This window comes from Telmatherina bonti (assembly GCF_933228915.1).
Source record: "Telmatherina bonti genome assembly, chromosome: 6".
NCBI lineage: Eukaryota > Metazoa > Chordata > Actinopteri > Atheriniformes > Telmatherinidae > Telmatherina > Telmatherina bonti.
The window spans coordinates 24854930-24874819 of NC_136624.1; the positions used below are offsets into that span (position 1 = coordinate 24854930).

General features: G+C 37.7%; 1 protein-coding gene across 6 annotated transcripts; it reads right to left on the reverse strand.

Annotated features, from left to right (window-relative positions):
• Positions 1-123: 123 nt before the first annotated feature.
• On the reverse strand, positions 124-18432 carry LOC306756757 (ras-related protein Rap-1A-like). 6 transcript variants are annotated; one of them, XM_079241607.1, is made up of 8 exons: positions 18365-18432; positions 13542-13630; positions 12606-12674; positions 12304-12360; positions 10979-11119; positions 6150-6293; positions 5742-5877; positions 124-1119 (listed from the first exon to the last, which is right to left on the reverse strand). In XM_079241607.1, exons 2-7 carry the CDS (start codon positions 13596-13598, stop codon positions 5788-5790), a joined length of 558 nt encoding a protein of 185 aa, XP_079097733.1. In that variant the 5' UTR covers positions 13599-13630; positions 18365-18432; the 3' UTR covers positions 124-1119; positions 5742-5787. The 6 variants fall into 6 exon arrangements, with proteins under 6 accessions (XP_079097733.1, XP_079097735.1, XP_079097732.1 ...); XM_079241609.1 differs by having other exon boundaries at positions 13542-13635; positions 18365-18408; XM_079241606.1 differs by lacking the exon at positions 18365-18432 and adding an exon at positions 18154-18327.
• Between the last annotated feature and the right edge of the window lie 1458 nt (positions 18433-19890).

Genomic DNA, 19890 nt, shown 5'->3' on the forward strand with positions numbered 1-19890 from the left:
CTATTTATTATAAATTTTTCAACTTAAAACAAAATGTCACTTTTCTCAAATAAGTCAAATACACTTTGAATAAAAGTTTAATTCACAAAAATACATTGACCAGTTTAATGAAAAAATGTACTAAAATGTACTTTAATAATCCATAAAAGCTGGAACATCATTGACAGAAAAAACACAAGAAGCATAATTAGAGTTGGTTTAGTATAATATATTTCAGCTTCAAGAAGACATAGAAATCAATCCTTATTTTTCCCCATATTTCTTCTATAAAAGACCCATTTTTCTGAAGCATTGTTATGCAAAAAAATGGCATTAGAATATATTATGGGAGCTATGAAATCCCAGTGACAGAGTATAAAATTAAGTCACATCAGAGAGAAATAGTTGCAGAAGAGAAGTCCATGAACAACAGGGCAAACAAAGAAAAATATATAATAAAAAATAATAATACATATCATAGACCTTGATCTATCATCACTGACATGACAGGCATGGAGAATAGGTGTATGGCTATAAAAAATTCTCACTTTTCCACTTGATTTCACTTGAAAACATCTACACGTAATAACTGATGCTTTTTTTTTCATGCTTGTTTTAGAAGAATATTTATAATCATACAACTAAAGAAGGTCAACTTTCATGTCTTCCAAATATGATATTGAAAAAAATGAAAAATACTGACTCCATATGCTAACTTTTTTTCCTTCTTATGTTTTTTTTAAACTGTCAAAAAGAAAAAAAGAAGAAAAAAAAAGAAGAAACATAAGGGGCTGCTCTCTGGCCATGTATATGGTTCATGGACTTTGTTTTACTTGCAGAGACTTGGCTGCATCTTAACATCATCAGTTTGTGGTGCTGTTTGTAGGTGCAGAAGTGGAGACTGTCCGTTCAGGGTTCACACTGATACTGAGACACAGAGGAAGGTCCTCAGAGGTGAGAGACTAGAGTCTTCTCTCTCTCTTACTGTCTTTCTTTACTCTCTCTTGTAGGTCGTCCTCGGCTTTGACAGGAGCAGTTCAGTCAGCTGATTCACTGTTTATGGCTGATGGAGGGAGGGGGCGGGGCTGTTGGAATGCTGGCACGTTCCAATCAGGGCAACAGTTCTTCATTACAGCATTTCTGCAAGACAGGAGAAGTATTTATAATCAATTTGCTGATCTTCACTATGTAAGCCCTCCAAACATTACATGTACTGCAACATGCAAACACAGAAATCACGTTCCACTTTTGCTGAAATGTGCAATAAATTTAATTCCAGTTATTCGTTTCTATTTGACATTTTACAGAATAAAAATTGAGGCCAGGACTGTGTGAAAGAAAGCATGGACTACTTCCTTTTTCTCAGAGACCCTTTCAATGTAAAATGAAGCTTGGTACAGATATGACACCAATGAAGTGGTTCAAAATTGAGCTGCTAAGATCCTCCTTGCCCATACTGATACAGATACTTCTGATGGGACCATTTGAAAAGATAAAGAGACTGTTAAAATATCTCACTGGGGGAAAAAAAAATCTATCTGGTTCTACTGCAGCAGTCACAAAGGAGGGTTGATTTAGTGCTCAGTAATGAAAGTGCTCAGCTCAGTTAATTCAGGTTGTACAGCCTTTTGACCTGTAATTATAAGGTTGGTGTGGTTTGTCAGACTTTGGCTTGTAGGCAGTTGTATTTGCATTGGGTTTGAACCAATAATTAAATCAGAGTAGAGCACAAAGAAAGCAGAATCAAGGGAGTGTGTATACCTCTGCAAGTTCTTGCCCACTGTTACCTTTAGTGTTGGAGTTTATGAACCCATTTGCAGAGCATGCCAACTTTCATAACTCTAAATTTGAGCCCACCTGAATCAACTCTTCATTGAAAGAAAATCTGTTATACGTAGAAAATGAGAAAACTTCTCCTGTTTTCACAAGAAAATGATCATCTCAAGATAACGGTTTAATAAAAGAATCAGTCACTCTCAGCTTCTGTACATTTTAAATTAAAAAATTTGTAGAGTAAAAGAATTCAAATAAGAAATAAACAGTTGCATTAAAAGAAGCTATGTGTTTCATTTAGGTGTATAAAGCCCAGTGCCGAGTCATTATCCATACATTTTTGCTAGCATGAATTACTGAAGGGCATACATGGATTTTAGACATGATGTCACTGGTTCTAGGTGTCCTTCTGTGATGACAATTTTAATATTTGGTGTGAAGAAGGCCTTCCATAAGGTTTGTTAAAGTTTTTACTTATTTATATTTTATTTTATTATATTTTATGCTTGTTAGGTGTATGTTACATATGGTGTTCAAGATGCCATCATCTACTTGCTGCACTGAGCTCACTCTCATCAGGCAGTACTGTAAGGATCATGTTGTTTGATTTATGCAGTACTTTCAATACAATTCAGCCAGCACTGGTACAGAAGAAGCTCCAGAAAATGAAGGCAGATATCACCACAATCACCAGAATTAGTATCTTTTAGACAAAGACCTCAGTCTGTGAGGCAGAGTGGCAGCAGCAGGCTAATCTCACAACATTTCCTCACGATGCACAGTTCAGGAGACGCGACTACAAGGAACTGTATGACTACGTTGTCAACGAAAATGACTGTGCATTTTAGGAACAGTGTGACTATTACAATACAGTACAGGCTGCTCTGCAGGAAAATGTTGGGGCAACAGAACAAGAACCTTAAGAACCCTGAAAACACCAACACTGTCATGGGGACTGATATTAAAAAAAAAAAAAAAAAAAAAAAAAAAAAAAAAGTTGTGTTCAGTCAGAGGCTTCTTCAGTTTTGTTGCAACCACAAACAGTACAAGAGGTCTGTCCTACTCACAATAAATGCATGTAATGACTTCCAAATAGTGGTAACTGATAAATTTATCAGAAAAAAGTTATTCTGCAGCTGCAAAATTATATTTCTATTTTAGAATGAATTAAAAATTGTTCTTTTCTGCTAAAAAAAAAACAAACAAAACAAAACAAAAGCAAAAACAAAAAGAACTATCTGGAATAGTTTCTACTTTAATTTCAATTCTCAATGTGAGCTCCTGAACAAGGCCATTAACCCCTAAACTGCTCCACTGGAGCTGGAAGATGTCAGCATGATGGAAAACGGTGACCAGGTGAAATGTTCCATCACTTTTTTTTTCTTTTTTTGTGTGTTTTCGAGTACTGTAATGCCTTCATCTCTTGCAGAGCATGAGCTGGTGTATTGTGAGCAGTGCAACAGTGGATCTAAAATCCTATTAGTGCTGGTTCACTGGGCTGGCCAGCGTGTGAGCTGGATTTGGTAGGGGTGCAGACATCGCCCTGGGGTATGCTGACAGAGGCCCCACTCTCACACACTCTGGGCCTCTAACTGACCAATACAGATGGATTCAGATGAGGAACGCACTGGGTGGTTTAGAAACCATGATGTCTGGGTTGAGTACAATGGCACTGTCTTGTTTCACTAATCCAGTGTTACCAGTAATATAAAAAATTTTTTCCTCCAGTCTGCAAGTTAATATAAGACAAATGTAAAATCTCTGTAGTTGGCTGTGGTGTGTGTCTGGCAACATTGATGCTTTGCTCTGAAAACTTTGGTTTAATTTTGTAAACAGAGTGTAAAACGTTCTGGGGCTCTTCTAATACTGAAAAATCTTATTTAGTAGCACCTTTTATCAGCTACAGCTGGTGCAACCCAATGCAACACCTTTATCCACTAACTTTAGTGTTGCATAATTGCTAAAGCAATTAATCAAATATGACTGCCCAATGTGAAATTCATTCTTCTGACCTGTATGTTTAGTGGAGAATGGTTATTTATTTTTGGTCAAAAAGTTGAACTGTAATGGCAGAATACACATGAGCATCGCGATCAGCCTTTGTGCTGCCAGAACCAAAAAATGGGGGGGGGTTTTGGACCCAGAGCAGCAAAATACCTTCTTATAAATTTCACCCATCCACACAACAGCAATGGAAAATTAGCGATATGATTCTACAAATAAAGAAGAATCAATTCAGTTTATTTATATTATTTACATAAGACATCTCAAGGCACTTTAAAGAAAAAGCAAACAAGCGATGTATGTTCAACTATATTTTGGCAGCAACAGTCACTTGCGTTTAAACCCCAACAAATTAAAGCGATTGTGTGTGTATACACACACACCCACACACACACACACACACACACACACCATAAACAAGAAACTACAAATACTTTGGCCTTAATAGAAGGCCAAATGACATGTTGTAATATTTAGTGTGTTTTTAAAAAAAATCTGCCTTCTTTCAGCTTCACTCCCTCCAGTGTTTGGAAACAGTGGGGCCCAACTCTGTAATTTCCATGTGTGGGAAATACATGCCAGATCCTGAAAGATTTACTCAACTGATTAAACCTGAAGTCAACGGGGGGGGAATTTTCCACATCTGGGTGGAAACATTCATTATTTTGACTTTGTACATCAATCAAACTTAACTTATGAGACACTTTTCATACAAAACAAATTGCAATACATAATGCTTTATATATATATAAATTATCTTAACCTATTAAATCTTAACCTATTAGGTCTGCCAGACCAAAAACCAGCACCTCACACATACATCACAAATACCCATGCCTACATATAACCACAAGTGCATACATATACATTAAACAATGCTCTCAACCAGCGCTGCATTGGGCAAACACTGGGAATTTAAATAACACCTGTTGAGCTGATAAATGGATCAAAGGAAAATCATATATATCATATATATATATATATATATATATATATATATATATATATATATATATATATATATATATATATATATATATATAACACCAGAGTGTCTCTGGTTTCAGACTTCCTCTTTTATTTAAATCTAGCCAGACTACCAAAAGACGAAGAAAATGCTCGGAAAAATATTTTAAAAAGAGAAACAGCGGTTATGGTTTTTCTGGGAAATTGCTTGATGGCAGACCAGAACTTCCTCAGACATGACCTGCTGCTGCAAATTGCTGATGTCTGATATTTAAATCCAGCAAACATACTCAATCATTCAAGGGTAATGCAAAAAGGTGTTAATGTGAGGATTTTAAGAGTTTTTGAAGAATAACTGAGGAATGTTAGCATATCTAAAATCATTCACTGCAGAAAAACTTGGTCACAGCTGTAGCTTTTCATTAAACTCTAACACATGCCCCACACATCTGCTGTCACATGATAAACGTTCCAGTTCAATCAACGAGCATAGTTTTGACCAGATAATGAAAGTTCTGCATCAAATCACTAGCGAGATAAAATATATTTCCCTGTGTCCAGTTAGATGCATCGGGGTTAGGTTGTGTGTTCCAGATGTGTATTTCTGTTTGTTAGCATGCTACTGATATCTTTCAAAGTATTTTCTCTTCTTAATATTGCTTAATATCATCTATAGTTACCTATAGAGGGAGCTCTTGCTCCAAACGTCATCGCTCTTTCTGAAATTTGAAATGCTCAGGTTGTTCAGGAGGGGGGGAAAAAAAAAAAAAACACGGTTTACAACTTATTTGTTCTGAACAAATTTGACTTGACTGAACTGCACTAAAGTGTGTCAGACCATGATGAATTATTAACTCCATTAATGTAGGTAGCAGTATCATGAGACAGTAAATACAGATCCAAACAATTGCATAACATTAATTAACCTGACAATTTGTCTGTGAATCATAACGTTATTAACATGCCAGCAGCGTGGGAGTTCATGACTAATATTCTTTTTAAATTGTAGGCACACTCACCTGGCTCAGAGCTGCTGCAGGGGCTGGAGGTGGGGGTGGGGGATCTTTAAAGCAGGACACAGTTGGATTTCTTTTTTGCCTTTTTCTTTTCCACTGGCGTTTTCCTATTTATCTGTCTGACCAGGTCATAGAAGATCTAAAAGAGAAAAACTGATCAGAATCAGGTTACACCAGACATGACCAACCCTTTGCACAACACAGTATTCTCACAATGTAGTAGCTTTAACAGGTAACATGAAGACAAATCACTAGTCAAAGGTTTAAATCCAACTCTCATGAAAATGGTATCCATTATTTATTTAAATATTATCAATTAATAATTATTACAATAATTATTTAGATCCCATCAATTCTAACTAACTTCTTAGTATTGTGGTCGATGTCACCTTTCGCTGTGTGCTTACTTACATCAAGGACGTTGATCTTTGACTTAGCAGAGGACTCTAAAAAGGCACAGTTGTTCCACTGTCTGGCCAGATTCTGGCCCTGCTCCTTCCCAACTACACGCTCATCTTCCAAGTCGCACTTGTTCCCTACCAAGATCATCGGCACCTGACAGACAAGAGCAAGGAATTGTGTATGTAGGTTACATCTAAACAAAAAAAAAACACAGCCTACTATAAACATACATGGCATATATCTAAAGTTTTAGGTTCTTTTAGACCCAATGCATGCACACATGTTCTGCAAGATACTTTAAAATAATTTACATAAAGTATGTTTAATTCAGGACAATGTTCTGACTGGGTGGAGGGCAACTCCTGGTTTACAGCACTGATAAGAAAAGTACTACATAAAAAAGCAGATTCCCTTATGAAACATCTTTAGTAATGATTGCATTATGAGAAAAAAAACAAACAGCAGCATAATGGTTTACAAACTGTACAAGGTTAAGTCTAATATTAGTATTGTTAACAATGGATGGAAGAATGACTAATCATATGCATGTCACTCATTCCTGAAGTCAGTTTTCTTCCAGTGGAGGGCCTGTGTAGACCAACCCACAACAGCACATCACACTTCCATAACAAACCTCATTCTCAGCAGTCATAGCACAATGTAATGTTTGACTCTTTACTGCTGCAATGGAAACTCCATCTATTTACTGTAGTGGAGTCCACTTTTCCTAAAACATCTGTTGATACTTCAGATTTTTACAAGAAATACTTGCTGTTCCTTCAACTTCTTGAAATCCCTTCAGCATTCATACAAGAAAGATAACATACAGAAAGATGTATTTGATCACAAAACCTGTTATAAATTACAAAAACTGCATGCTCCCTCATGAAAAAAACTACAAAACCTCTTAAAATAAGTTTCAAATAAGAAGAAAAACAACATTGAAGTCAAGAAAATTTCAATGCTAATGGGGCTTAGGACAGATCTGACAGTGATAAAAATAATTTGTCAAATAAAAGAGAAAGTTAGGCATTCTGGGGCAAGAACAGCAAAATTTGTAATACAAGAATAATTTAGGGACAAGAAAATTGATAAAGAAACTGGAGAGTCAACAAGTAGGAAACATTGGATTGAAAACTACAAACACTGTGCAAAATTCATTGAAATGGATGATGAACAACTATCTGTTGTGGAAAGTACTATTCACAACCTGTTAATAGTACTTCAAGTTAAAGTTCAGCTAAACATCCAGAAAATCTTCATTATATGCTGCCTGTTTTACCTGAACTATAAACCATAGATAAAGTCACTAAAGTCAAATTGTGTGTGAATAACACTGCACAAAATCCTTTCTTCTCTTTATTTGCAGAAATTTGCCTTGTTAGAAATGATAATACTCACACAATCTGTTTCCACTGCAATTTGTAGTTTTATAAATTTATATCACACTTATGAGGTCTTGTGGAGTTAAGGCTAAGTGCTACTTTTTGATCAGTAGTTGGAACAGACCATGTATTTTTCTGGACTACCTTGTGAATGATTAGTCAGTATGCTGAAGAGGAAACAAAACAGACAATATAAAAGAAAAATAATAATAATAAGAGAATAAAAACAAAACATGAAAAGTGTAACTGTTTTATATTAATAGTTTTGTTGCATTGTCTTCAATTGTGATTGGTTCAAATAAAGACATGACTTTAATTGATGAGTTGTCAAAATAACCTCAGTAATACCATAGTATGCAAACGTTATTCTAAAAGAAATTTAATCCTAAAGAAAAATGGAAGTGCAGCTAGTTGTAAATTCCCCCAACACTTTAGCAGATTATCAAAACAAATGTTTGGAGGAAGAGAGAATATTTTTGGATTAATTCCTGTCTTGACTGTCACAGTCAGCAAAGACAGTCAACAGTGAGGGTGTTGGGATGCGTCTCATCCTGCCTGCTGTTTCCTGACCAGCTATCTAAGGAGAATGCAGGCCCGAAGGAAGTCATGGCAGCCCCGCCCAACCGGGATAACATCGCCTTCCTTCCTGAATATTTTCGATCTTTTCAGCTGGAATTCAGGCTCCAGCTGCTCTCTAGAGTTATGATAGTGTGAAACTGTTTGTGTGTGCGTACTTTTTTTTTCTGGCATGCAGTGCAGCTTCACAGTTTAACTTGGCCCCTGAAAAACATTCACTGGAAAATTATGATGACAGAAAAGGACTTAAGAGTGAAGTTTACAGGTAACTTTGTCATATTTCATGTGATATTTCTGTTTGTCCTATAACTTTGCAACAATCAGATGATAGAACATTTTGAAATCAGCACAAAATGGACTCATAATGTATCAACTTAGAGGAGAAAAATAAATCTATGATTGAGAAATTATGCTTTCGCAATCTTCTTCAGGTAAAAAAAAAAAAAAAAAAGGCCCCCAGACATGTTTTGTGGACGGAGAAACCCTGAGCATTTTTTAAAAATATGCTCATATACTGGCATGCTTAAACATGCTCATACGTCACACATTTTCCCATCAACAAGTTTACTGTCACGGGTTGCTATTCAAGTAGTGTGGTCACACTTCTTGAGTAAAGAATTAAAACAAATATCCAGGAGATCCGATTTTTCCCCCCCTCACTTTTCTCTTGCTTTCTCCAAGAGGCAGACGACAGGAAACTCAGATGTTTGGATTAATCCCACAGAGGTTGCTTCTTGATGTTTGATATCCAAACAAGCCCTCACACTGCAGTGCCGAGTGACATTTATCCCAGGGGTCCTGGGAGAACCAGTGGTATGCCCTGCTAACACAAACTCTAAACCAAGCTGGGAATACAAAGTATGGCAAAATGGTTGGATGGATGGAAGTATGCAGTGAAGAAAAAAAATGTTCAGTGTCAGCGGCACACAAGGCAGCATTAACCTCCAAGAAGAATCCACACAGCCCACAGACAATCTGTTTAAGCACTGTTAACATAGTGCAGACAGGTCCTATCCCACCCACAATGGCATGCTAAAGACTGGTTTGCAAGGAATACAGAACCATATAGAACAGTTTCAATTAATGGAGCTAGTTCTTGCAAATGGAGCACTGAGTCACAAGCATTAAGTTAGTACTATGTAAGTCACACAAGGAGAGATGGGAATGGCCCAGAAATGTCATAAGACCTCTGTTACATAAGAACTGTGGAAGGAAGAGAAGGAAGTGAGCTTTTAATATCCTGGTGACCGCTTACTTTATTTTTCTCTATTATTGATTCTGAAAATGGTTGGATTTTGACCTTACCCTGTTTTTTTTCCTGTATTTCAGCTTGGCAATAAATGCATCTGTGCATTTTGTTAGCTTTTTACTAAATGGTGCATGGCAGAAAAGATTAGCTGTAGCAATAACCATATTCTCTGCTTTAGCACTGAAACAGCTTGGAAATGTTCTCCAAATAAGAAAAAAACAGTCTTTTCGGATGATTAAAAGCAAATGCGCTCAGCATTTCCTTTGGTTGTGCATTCCTGCAAGGGGCAAAGAAAGATAAACAGATGTCACAGCTATTATAGGTAAAAGCTGAAATCACTTCTGAGCTGATGGCTGACAGAGTCGTAACAGCAAGATAAGCAAAACTGTTGGAACTAAAGAATGCAAGCAAAAGAAACACATTTTGAGAAGAAAAGAAACATGAACAGCTTTCTTGCATCTGGAGGAGCCACTGATCCTACAATCCAGCTGTTAGCCTGAGGCTAACCTCAGTCCCTAAACCACAGAGGCTCTAATGAAGCACCACAGCTCCACAACAATCCAGCGTGCTTTTGATGAGCTGAGGCTTTCCTCGCAGTCCAATCACCTTAACAGAGTGCAAGACCACAGTAAAACCGCAATGCAAGCCACAAAGAAGAAAGCGGGGTGCACAACAGGCACGAGTAAGGCCAGTCAAAAGAAAAAAAATGGCAAAGACAACTGGCACAGATACAGAGGAAGGGCAACCAGAAGGGCCAGAAAAGGGGGGTGGTAAGAAATGTGGGCTACCAAGGGGCAATATGAATGACTGACTGGGGAAAAGAGAGAAAGAAAAAGAGCAAAGGGGGGGGGGGGGGGGGGGGGGGGGGGTATGGCAACATTCACTCCCTTCAAAGATCACCAAAAAAGGGCATCCTCTATCCTGCTGACGCATTATCTGCTCCACCAGAAAGGGGATGGAGAGCTTACTCAATTCAACAGCTTCACAATTTGCCAGAGATACAGAGATGGAAATATGCTGCTAACAAACAACTTAGGAAAATAATGAGATGACACATCCTTTTTTCTGTTTCATTTTTTCAGTGCTGGAGATCCAGGCAAGGGCCAGTCTTAAAGGAGAAACCCACACCATATGTGATAATACAATGAGAAACAAAAAAAGATTACTGGATTCTTAATTAAGAGAGTCCCTGTGTTTTGTGTCTTTTTTTGCTTTCTAACACACAGATCCAATAATAAAAACCACTAAAAGAAGCATGAAGTTAGAACTTGTGCTGGAAGAACAGAAAATTCTGACTACATTGCAGCAATAGAAATTTGTAAATACTTGCATAAAAACACTAAAACAAATAATGAATAGCATCCATTACAATGTTGTAATAAAGTCTCTAAATTATGTAGGTGGCTGATGGCTAAGTAGAAAAGGGTGCTTAAAACCCATATGTGCCAATCTTTTTTTTTTTTTTAATGTATTTATTTATTTGTTACTTATTTAATAAATAAAATAGACATAGTTTTGTATAGTCTATAGTCTTCTCGTCTAGTTTTGTGAAGTCTACATATTATTTCAAGCCTGAGAATCTGTTCTGAAGGTGCTTGGTTGACGACATGTCCAGATAGTCTACTTACATCCTCTGTATCCTTTACTCGTAGAATCTGTTCTCTCAGATCTTGGAGGTCATTGAAAGTGGACTGTGCTGTGATAGAGTATACCAGGGCAAAACCTTGGCCATTCTTCATGTACAAGTCCCTCATTGCTGTGAATTGTTCCTAATGGGGAGAGAATGGAAAAAAGAAAAAAAAAATCCTGTTGAGTTTCTGCAATTTTACATATTACTTGTACCACTGAACAATTTACTTCCACATTCAAGGAAATTTGCATTTATGGAACCAACACTAAAACTGAAATAATAAATAAGCAAAAGTTAAATGTTTGGCAGCTCCATGTTCAATAATGTGCAGATTTTTAGATTTTGCTTCCTTTTTTGTCTGTTTTGATTGTGTTACAAAAATTTCTTTGGGCCATGGGCAACCATCTGCAACAGAAAACTTTCTGTAACCATAACCAAATGTTTGTTGCGTCTGTTTCAAAACAGGTTTGTCTTGTAAATGAGACTGTGTCTCAGTGGGACAACTGGTAAATTAAAAAAACAAAAACAAAAACAAAAAACTGAGGACATTGAATTAGACTATTAATGTCCAACTCTGGTCCTTGGTTGTCACCCTGTGGGTTTTAGATGTTTCTCCACCTACAAAACACAGCACTCAATTGAAAAGTTACGCAAAAGCCTATTAATGACAAACTGATTTGAGTAATGTATGGGACTTGGGTTGTTCACTCCCACCTTTAACAACAACAATAACAACAAGATCATCATAAGAACAACTATAACAACAACCACCACCTCTTTGACAGCGCACTATACTGCAGAACAAAGGTGTCCAACTTTGGTCCTTGAGGTCAGTCATCCTGCAAGTTTTTGTTCACATGCTTCAACACAACTGAAATTATTCATTCATTGTGAAGAACTTGATAACAAGCTGTTGGATCCATTTGATATGAATAAGGTATCTAAGAACAAGGAAACAACAAAAGCCTGCAAGACTGTGGCCTTTGAGGACCAGAGTTTGACACCCCTGCTGTAGAGGTATGAGAACAGAATTCATTGCTTTAAGAGTGTATTGCAGCATAAACTAATGATGATTCTAGGTGGTAAAAATCTATTAATGCAAATCCATTCATGTAGTCGGTAGCGTAATTAAACTGGTTCATTGTTTTAGGATATAGTCCATTAAACTCTCTTAATATTTATTGTAATTTATCTGGCAAAGTTTATATTATGTGTAAAAGTACAAGAGAGGATTTCTTGAATAACATTCAGCATTACTAGTTCAGTCATTTGATCCAAGAGCAGTTAAGGCATGACCATTTCAACAGCATGAAGTTCACTTACTGTGCCAGCTGTGTCGAGAATTTCAAGCATACATTGCTGCCCATCTACCTCAACTTGCTGTCAGGGGAAAAAAAAGATAACAATACTTGTGTGAAGCTTAATTTCAGGTCACTGGGCCCATTTATTGTTTGTACAGAAATATGCTTCAACTATTCTAAATGGGCTAAAACAGCAGCATAGTAAAAGTGAAAAACTGAAGCATTCACAAGCACTTTACCATAATGTGAATCTGCAGAGCATGTGCGAATAATCAGCTCTTTTTAGATCGAGCAATCGGCCTCTTCACTCCTCAAGACACTCACCTTTCTGTACGAGTCTTCTATTGTAGGGTCATATTTTTCCACAAAGATTCCTTGTACAAACTGAACTGTCTGTAAAAGAAATAGCAGATACAGCAAATGTCATATAAAATACACCATGTCGTATAAGATACACAATCCATCTACAATCACGACAACTAGACAGGACATGTGGCACAAGGATATTCACGAAGTGGTGGGCAGTATAGTCAATATGGTGACAAAAGACCAAAGCCCAGTATTCCATTTCATGTGTGACTGCATGTAAATCTTATGACCAAGTGTGAACTGTGCTATATAAAGCTCCATAATGAGCGGCACGTTAGCGTTGAGGGGTGTTTACCAGCCTAACCTGATAACAACCTAATCCTGCCAGTTCAAAGGATTAAACAGAATCCAACACCTGGTCGAAGTTGGCCAGCAAGTGAATACAACATTTTACACACACCCATGCTCTCCTGGGACTTTTGTAATGACAAAACAGTGCATTAATATTGAAGGTCAGATGATTTTTTTTTAAAATCACAATTGAGACAACTCGTCTTGCCTTATTTATTTTTTTTAAAAATAATTATCATTAATTTCTGATGCAACAATTAGTGAACTGGTACAGTTTTCCAATTTTAGTTGATGACAAACACAAAAACATAGCTGTCTCGTGACAGTAGCAAAGAAGAAGAAGGCATTTAACACTTTGTCAGAAAACACAAGCAAAAGTAAATTGGTAATTTACAAGAAGGCAAGTTCCATTGCTGTAATTCTCATAACTTGTCTTGATTCCCCTTACATTACTCTATTCATTATTTAGCCACTGAGTTGCCTTGAAAAGTTGGTCAAATGTCCAATGATAATTGTAATGATCTACAAAGTATTTTGGCAACCCTTTGCAGGGCAATTATAGGCAAGTCAGACAGGAAAGGTTCAGGAGGGCATACTCACCAGAGCAGACTTGCCCACACCTCCAGAGCCTAACACCACTAGCTTGTATTCACGCATGGCGGGATTGCTTCACTGGACAGCCCAACAGTCTGCACTGGACAAACAGGAAGACCAAAGCAGAAGAAAGAAAAAAAGAATAACTGTGAAATATAAAGAGTGGGATTAAGACAAAAATAAAAGGATATAAAGGTCTAATCTCCAAGTTTTTCCACTCCAAAAAGGAAGGATTCTAGCCATTCCTGGAGGTTATGGACAAGAAGGAGCACAACAATGGAGGGAACACCCTTAAGTGGAGCTGCTTCAGGGTGGAGGAGGTGAGGAGTATGTGACCCTTCTCTAACACAAACCAGCTGTGGTGAATATAAGTGAAGAGGGATCCAAAGGGGAGATGATACAAGAATCTGGCAAGATTCTTCTGCATGTGATGCAATCATTTGGCATCCACACACCAAAACACACCCTGCTCTCAGAACTGTAAAATGTTCACTAAATTTTGGCGTTTGTCATAGAACGATTATGGTGTCTATCTCCTTGTTAACTGACATAACAGATGAGGGAAGTAGAAACTCGGAAGAGAAGAAATTGTAAATGCACTGGAATACCCCTTTAAGGGATGTGAAGGATTCACTGGCACACTGCAGTCTAAAGTCAGCTGGGGTTGCCAATTGGGTCATTACAAGCTAGACTGCAGAGTCCCAGAGAAGCCGGGATCAAATCAAAGCTAAAAACAAGAGGCCGCTTTTTTTCCGTTTTGTTTTTCTTCCAAAGCAAGGAACCGTTTTAGCTCTGTATGCATCGTTGTTCTATCCTCATCAACATTTTTCCTGTTTAGAATACTTGCATGGACTTGTCTGAGACTTCCTAAATTGTTTTAAACCTTCTTAGCCGTGAAAGTACATACTAATACTTTTGGGTGATGAGTTCAAAAGAGCAGCTCAGGGACATCATGGCTGTGTAGAAAATCAGAAAGTGGCTTACGATCCAATCATGGTCCCAAAATATTGCCTCACTTGATAATCAACCCTTTTTGTCAACCATCAAAAGCTAATCATCAGCCATTCTGGGAGAAAGATGATCCTCTCCTACCTCGTTCATTTTACAGCTCATTTCATCAAAATTCTCATGGGGGTGGGCGCAAAGGACTAAGACCTCCATCTTCAATCACAAACAGTGACCATGTGGAATATGAAGCCAGGGCCGTGAATAATTCATATTCCCTAATCCTTTTCACACAAAGAGAAATTCTCTTTGCACAGTTTTAGAGAAGCCAGCAAACACAGGAGGAAAAAGAACAGAACTCCACGAGTGATATGCAAACACACACTGCTGTTCCTTCATGTAAACTTTCCAGCTCAAAGTCAAGTGTGTGCACAGTGTCCCATATACAAATGTCACAGACAATGTCTTACTTAGATTTAGGCAAGGATTCACTTGTCAGCTATCTGCATGTCACGTTTCTTGTATGAAAGCTGTGGCCTGACCCTTATTGAGGCAGAGGATGTCAGACGGCCACTCTCCAACAGAAGCTGTTAGATTATAATGTGATTGTCTCAGACATCATTTTGGATGTTTGCTCTTTTAGTAACTTAAGCAACCGGTTGAAATTGCCTTATTGATAACAGCTTAATAAACTTTGGTTACAGTTGACCAGTAAAGCTTGATCCTCTCTCTTACTGAATTTCCACCTAAGCCAGCCCTACATGTAGATATGAGTGAACAGGACATCCTTGTTTTCTTTTTTTACATCTATGCGTCATTTTACATCACATATAAACTTACATACCAGGAAAACTACACACTACACCATGAATCACCAACTCCGGTTCTCTAGGACCAATGTCCTACTGGTATTGAATGTTTCCCTTATTGCAACACACCCAGATTTAAGTAAAATGCACCTCCAACAGCTTGTTGTCAAGTTCTGCACAAGTCTATAATGACCCATTCGTTTAAGTCAGGTGTGTTGCTGAAGGGAAACATCCAATGCCTGCAGCACACCAGCACTTGAGGACCGGATTTGATGAACCCTCCACTACACTGTGCTGTCACCTCCAAGCCACACACAAACACACACAAGACCATTTAAGGACATCAGTTTTTTTAAAAATCAAAATCACTCCCTCTCTTTGCTACCCTCAACAACACACTTTCATTGCCAGCAAAACAAACACACTGCTGTTGCTCCTCTCATAGTAATGACAGCAAATAAGGAATGAAGGAAAGCCACATGCCACAGAAAACATGCTCCACCATGACATCACTGCATCACTCACCCACTAAAGCCAAAGGTATGTATCCATCTAAGGCTGGAAATTGGATTAGGTCTGACTAGTAGCAAGAACAAGCAGAGAAAGCAAGTCTGGATGGAGGTTTTGCAACACACCCAAGATCCCTTATTTCCTGGTCTACTGAGGCAAATCAGACAGCAATGAACATGTCACTTTAACTGACTAAGCAGGACAAAATGACTGACAGCAATCCTCCATATCTTTGCCCCATTGCACATAGTGAAACTGCACACATCCGCTGATTAAACTAGCCACAGTGATGCCAACTCTTGTGTGAATGTGCTTACTTGTTCAATCACATGTCACTTAAAGAAGCTGTGCTGGTAAGGAAACATCCATGAGGTTTCGCAACAAAAGAAAAAAATTATAAATAAAAAACATTGTCGAACAGTGGTGGTAGAGAAACGTGTGGGGTTTTTTTTCTGTTGATAAGCAGAGTTATTCATTACCTCTGCAAAGATCACAGTTTGCACTACTTGTTCAAAGCATGTTTAAGCAAAACCTCTGGGGAATAACTTGCTACTAAAAGCAGAAAACATGTGTCATGGAGAGTTGGGGTAAATTTTAGTAAAACAATATTTAAGCAATGTTTTGTTTAGTTTTTTCTACCAGCATCCCAATTCTTTCAAATTCAAGGTGTGAACTGTACAGAAAATGTTTAATGATCTAACTGTCCCATGAAAAAAAAAAAGCTCACATTGTTCCAATTTTAGTCTTTGTGCAAGTTAAATCTAATATATGGCTGTACAAAAAAAAACGCTAATTTTACATGTTCTGCTTTCTGAAAGTCTGATGAACCAAACCATTAACTGGTTTAATTCATGTGTAGTCTCAATAACTGAACCCTGTTTCCAATTTACTATAATTACTTGCACAGTTCTTCCTTATAAACTTCTGCAGGAAATTAGGAGTTTACAAGCTTAGAAAATTTGCCACCTAATCCAACTCAGAAATAAGGTGATATATTAACTTTGGTGACTACTGAAAAGAGAGGATCTATAAGTATGATATAAACTAATGTTTCTTGGTTAATGTGTATTTGCCATTCACTTTAGATGTAAAAAGTTCATTCAGAATCCCTGGTCTGCATCAGTGACACTTGTAAAAGAAATATGTTAAAGAATCTATATATATATTCCTATCTTCTAGCTCTTCTTGAATTTATTTTCAGATCCACTGCAATCTCGACATGTCCTCATGAGTCAGAGCAAACCTGCAACTAAGCACCAAAAACTTTACTGTGACTTAATTCTGACAAAGATCTGTAACTGTCAGCCGAATGCATCTGTGTAACTGTGGCCTTGACCTGTAACCACATCCTCTTTCCAAAGCACAAGAAGGCTACATGCTGATAGGATGGAAAAGGAGTAGCTACCAACTAAAATAAACCCTGCCAGTCGCTGTTCCTGTTCAACACTCCAGACAGCATTCTGGCTTGCAAAGAGAAGCGAACAGAAGAGTTGAGGCAACTATCTTTCAATTTCGAAACCTGGCTGATGTTAGCTATAAATGACAGAATGATTCAGCAGACAGAGCGGGGTCAAATAAAACTTGACTCTGTGTAGGTCTACGTTGGTAGAAATTTGTGACAAATTCTGACTACTACTGGCCTGCTGTTTGTAGTCTTTCCGGGTGGAGTGCTCTTTCCTGTATCAAAACACTGTCCTTGTTGCATAAAATAATATGTCACAGGCTGGCATAAGGCTCGGGTGCATAAAAAAGAAAGTCATTGGAGCTCTTGGGCTATCTCACTGTGATTCTACCTAATTTGCTTACGGCAAGAGCATATGCTTATCACTCCAGGTCATGCTAAGTCCCTGCAATCTGTGGCTCCGACTCCACCACGGAGCTGTGGCCAACGCAGCATCGATGTGTAATCATCACAACATTTTTTTCCCTAACATTAATCAAATTCTGTTCAAATCTTAAGCCTGCTTACAGATTAATCCTTACAATATCACAAATCTATAATCCAGGCAATCCAGGACAACATTTGCTCACAAACCATTTAGATTCGGCATAGCTACAAACATAAGTACCGTTATGAAGCGTGTTAGCCAAATTCCGCTAACTAGCTAGCTTAAGTGCCTGCTACGGGCCGCCGACACTTAACACACCGTTAGCTGCGGCTCGTTAGCAGGCAAGCTAACTAGCCGACACATTCCTTTTCTCTGCGTGTTGTCAAAACACCGCAAGTCCGTCTGAAACGTAAGGCAACCAAGCTCGTTTCGTAATTCAAACGCCAACCAGACACAGAAGGCTTTAAATCATATCAAATTACAAGGTAGTTTCTTAAGAAAGATTCATCAGATAGCTAACGTTACCTGCCCTTCCGCCTGGCCTTGACTAAAATGGGAGTGCTCACTCTGCTTTTTACTTGAAGACGATTCTTCCCATTAACCGGATAAATAACGCCATTGCCGTGGACCCTGCTTCATGTGCTTTCTGCCCGGCAAGTGTCCACGCCACGCTGTCACACTCAAACGTGTTATTTGACCGCGCCTGGTATGTAGTAAAGTTTGGCATTGCACTCACCGTCTCTGGCTCGCTGTCTCTCCAGCAGCTCCGCAAGTGTCAGTTCGCCTCCAGCAGCGTCTGTGCGCAGCGGACGTCACTCCGACTGTTCCTCGTTTTTCTTAAAAGGGCATGACACATGGAGCGCTCTTCCCGCATCGTTTGCATGATAACGGACTGACTGCATAGTAACGATGACTGTCAACAGTAGTACACAGTAGTTTATTCATCCTTACTAACATTTAAAAATAATTACACAATTCCTCTCCAGTTCCCATTAAAACATTACTCACACATCATGTGAGTATTACCATGTGTGACACATAGTAATACTCACACCATGTGTAACACATAGTAATAAATGCTGTAATAACATCTTAAGCTTAAGGTATTTGGCTTCACTCCATTACACTATAGAATGACCTGCTACCCTTTATGGCATGTACTTAACAGATTTGGATTTTTGTTTTTTTAAATAATGTGTGTACATCTATATATATATATATATATATATATATATATATATATATATATATATATATATATATACTTTCCACAATAGATGAAGTTAGCTTTTAAAATCCAAAAGTTGTTCAACAAAAATAAAACAAATGGGTGTCCAAAACTCTCTGTATTCTAAAGCAGTGTGTTGTGGCTCATGTGCGCCAAAATATAGTAATTTCTGAGTCTAGATTTATTCAAATAAATGATCTGTTTTAGTAAAAATGAAAGAATAACAAAGATTTGTCTGTCAAAAGATTTTCTTTGTTTTTCTTATTTATCAGCTCAGTCTTATCTGGCATATATGAATATAAAATATAACATGGTTTCAGTCAAACTGCCCCTATGAATTTTTGTTGTAGCACTTCCAGCTGCTACAGTAGAAATACATCACTCACACTCAGATTCTGTCATGAGGTCGGTCAAAATACTTCTTCCACTATATATATCAGATGATTTGTCACCCAGTTCACAAAGTTGCAGCTGTTTCAGGTCTTATGGGACAACTCTAAATTAAGTTTCAGGCACCTAAGGGACCAAACATCATTTGAATTTTTTTTTCTTGAAATACCATTGTATTATGTATTCATCGAGTCTAGGCTGGGTCTTAAAAAGAAATATCTAACAAACAGAATCATAAAACACCTTAGTTTTAGCCTCTCAAATATTTTTTACAACTATTATATAGTACATGTTTAGAGCAACACAAATCTTTCGTTCTTCTCAAGGTTATTTTCATTGAAAGCACATAAAACCACATCTTCCCAAATAGGGAATAAGACTTGCACTTCAAATTCTATTATAGGAATATTGACTGCTGTCTTGACTGCTGAAAACATAGATTGTTTTTTAGGGGGGCAAGACTTAACTGCATCTCAGATGGCAAACATTAGATGATTCTTGACAAAAAGAAGTCCAGTTGCTATCGTTTCATAATTTTAGGCTTAAACAAAGGATTATTGGATTAAAAAAAAAAAAAACACTGTTCAATATGCATCGAATGTCTGTCTAGCTAACATGCCACAGCCCTTCCCTCATAGTTTTAG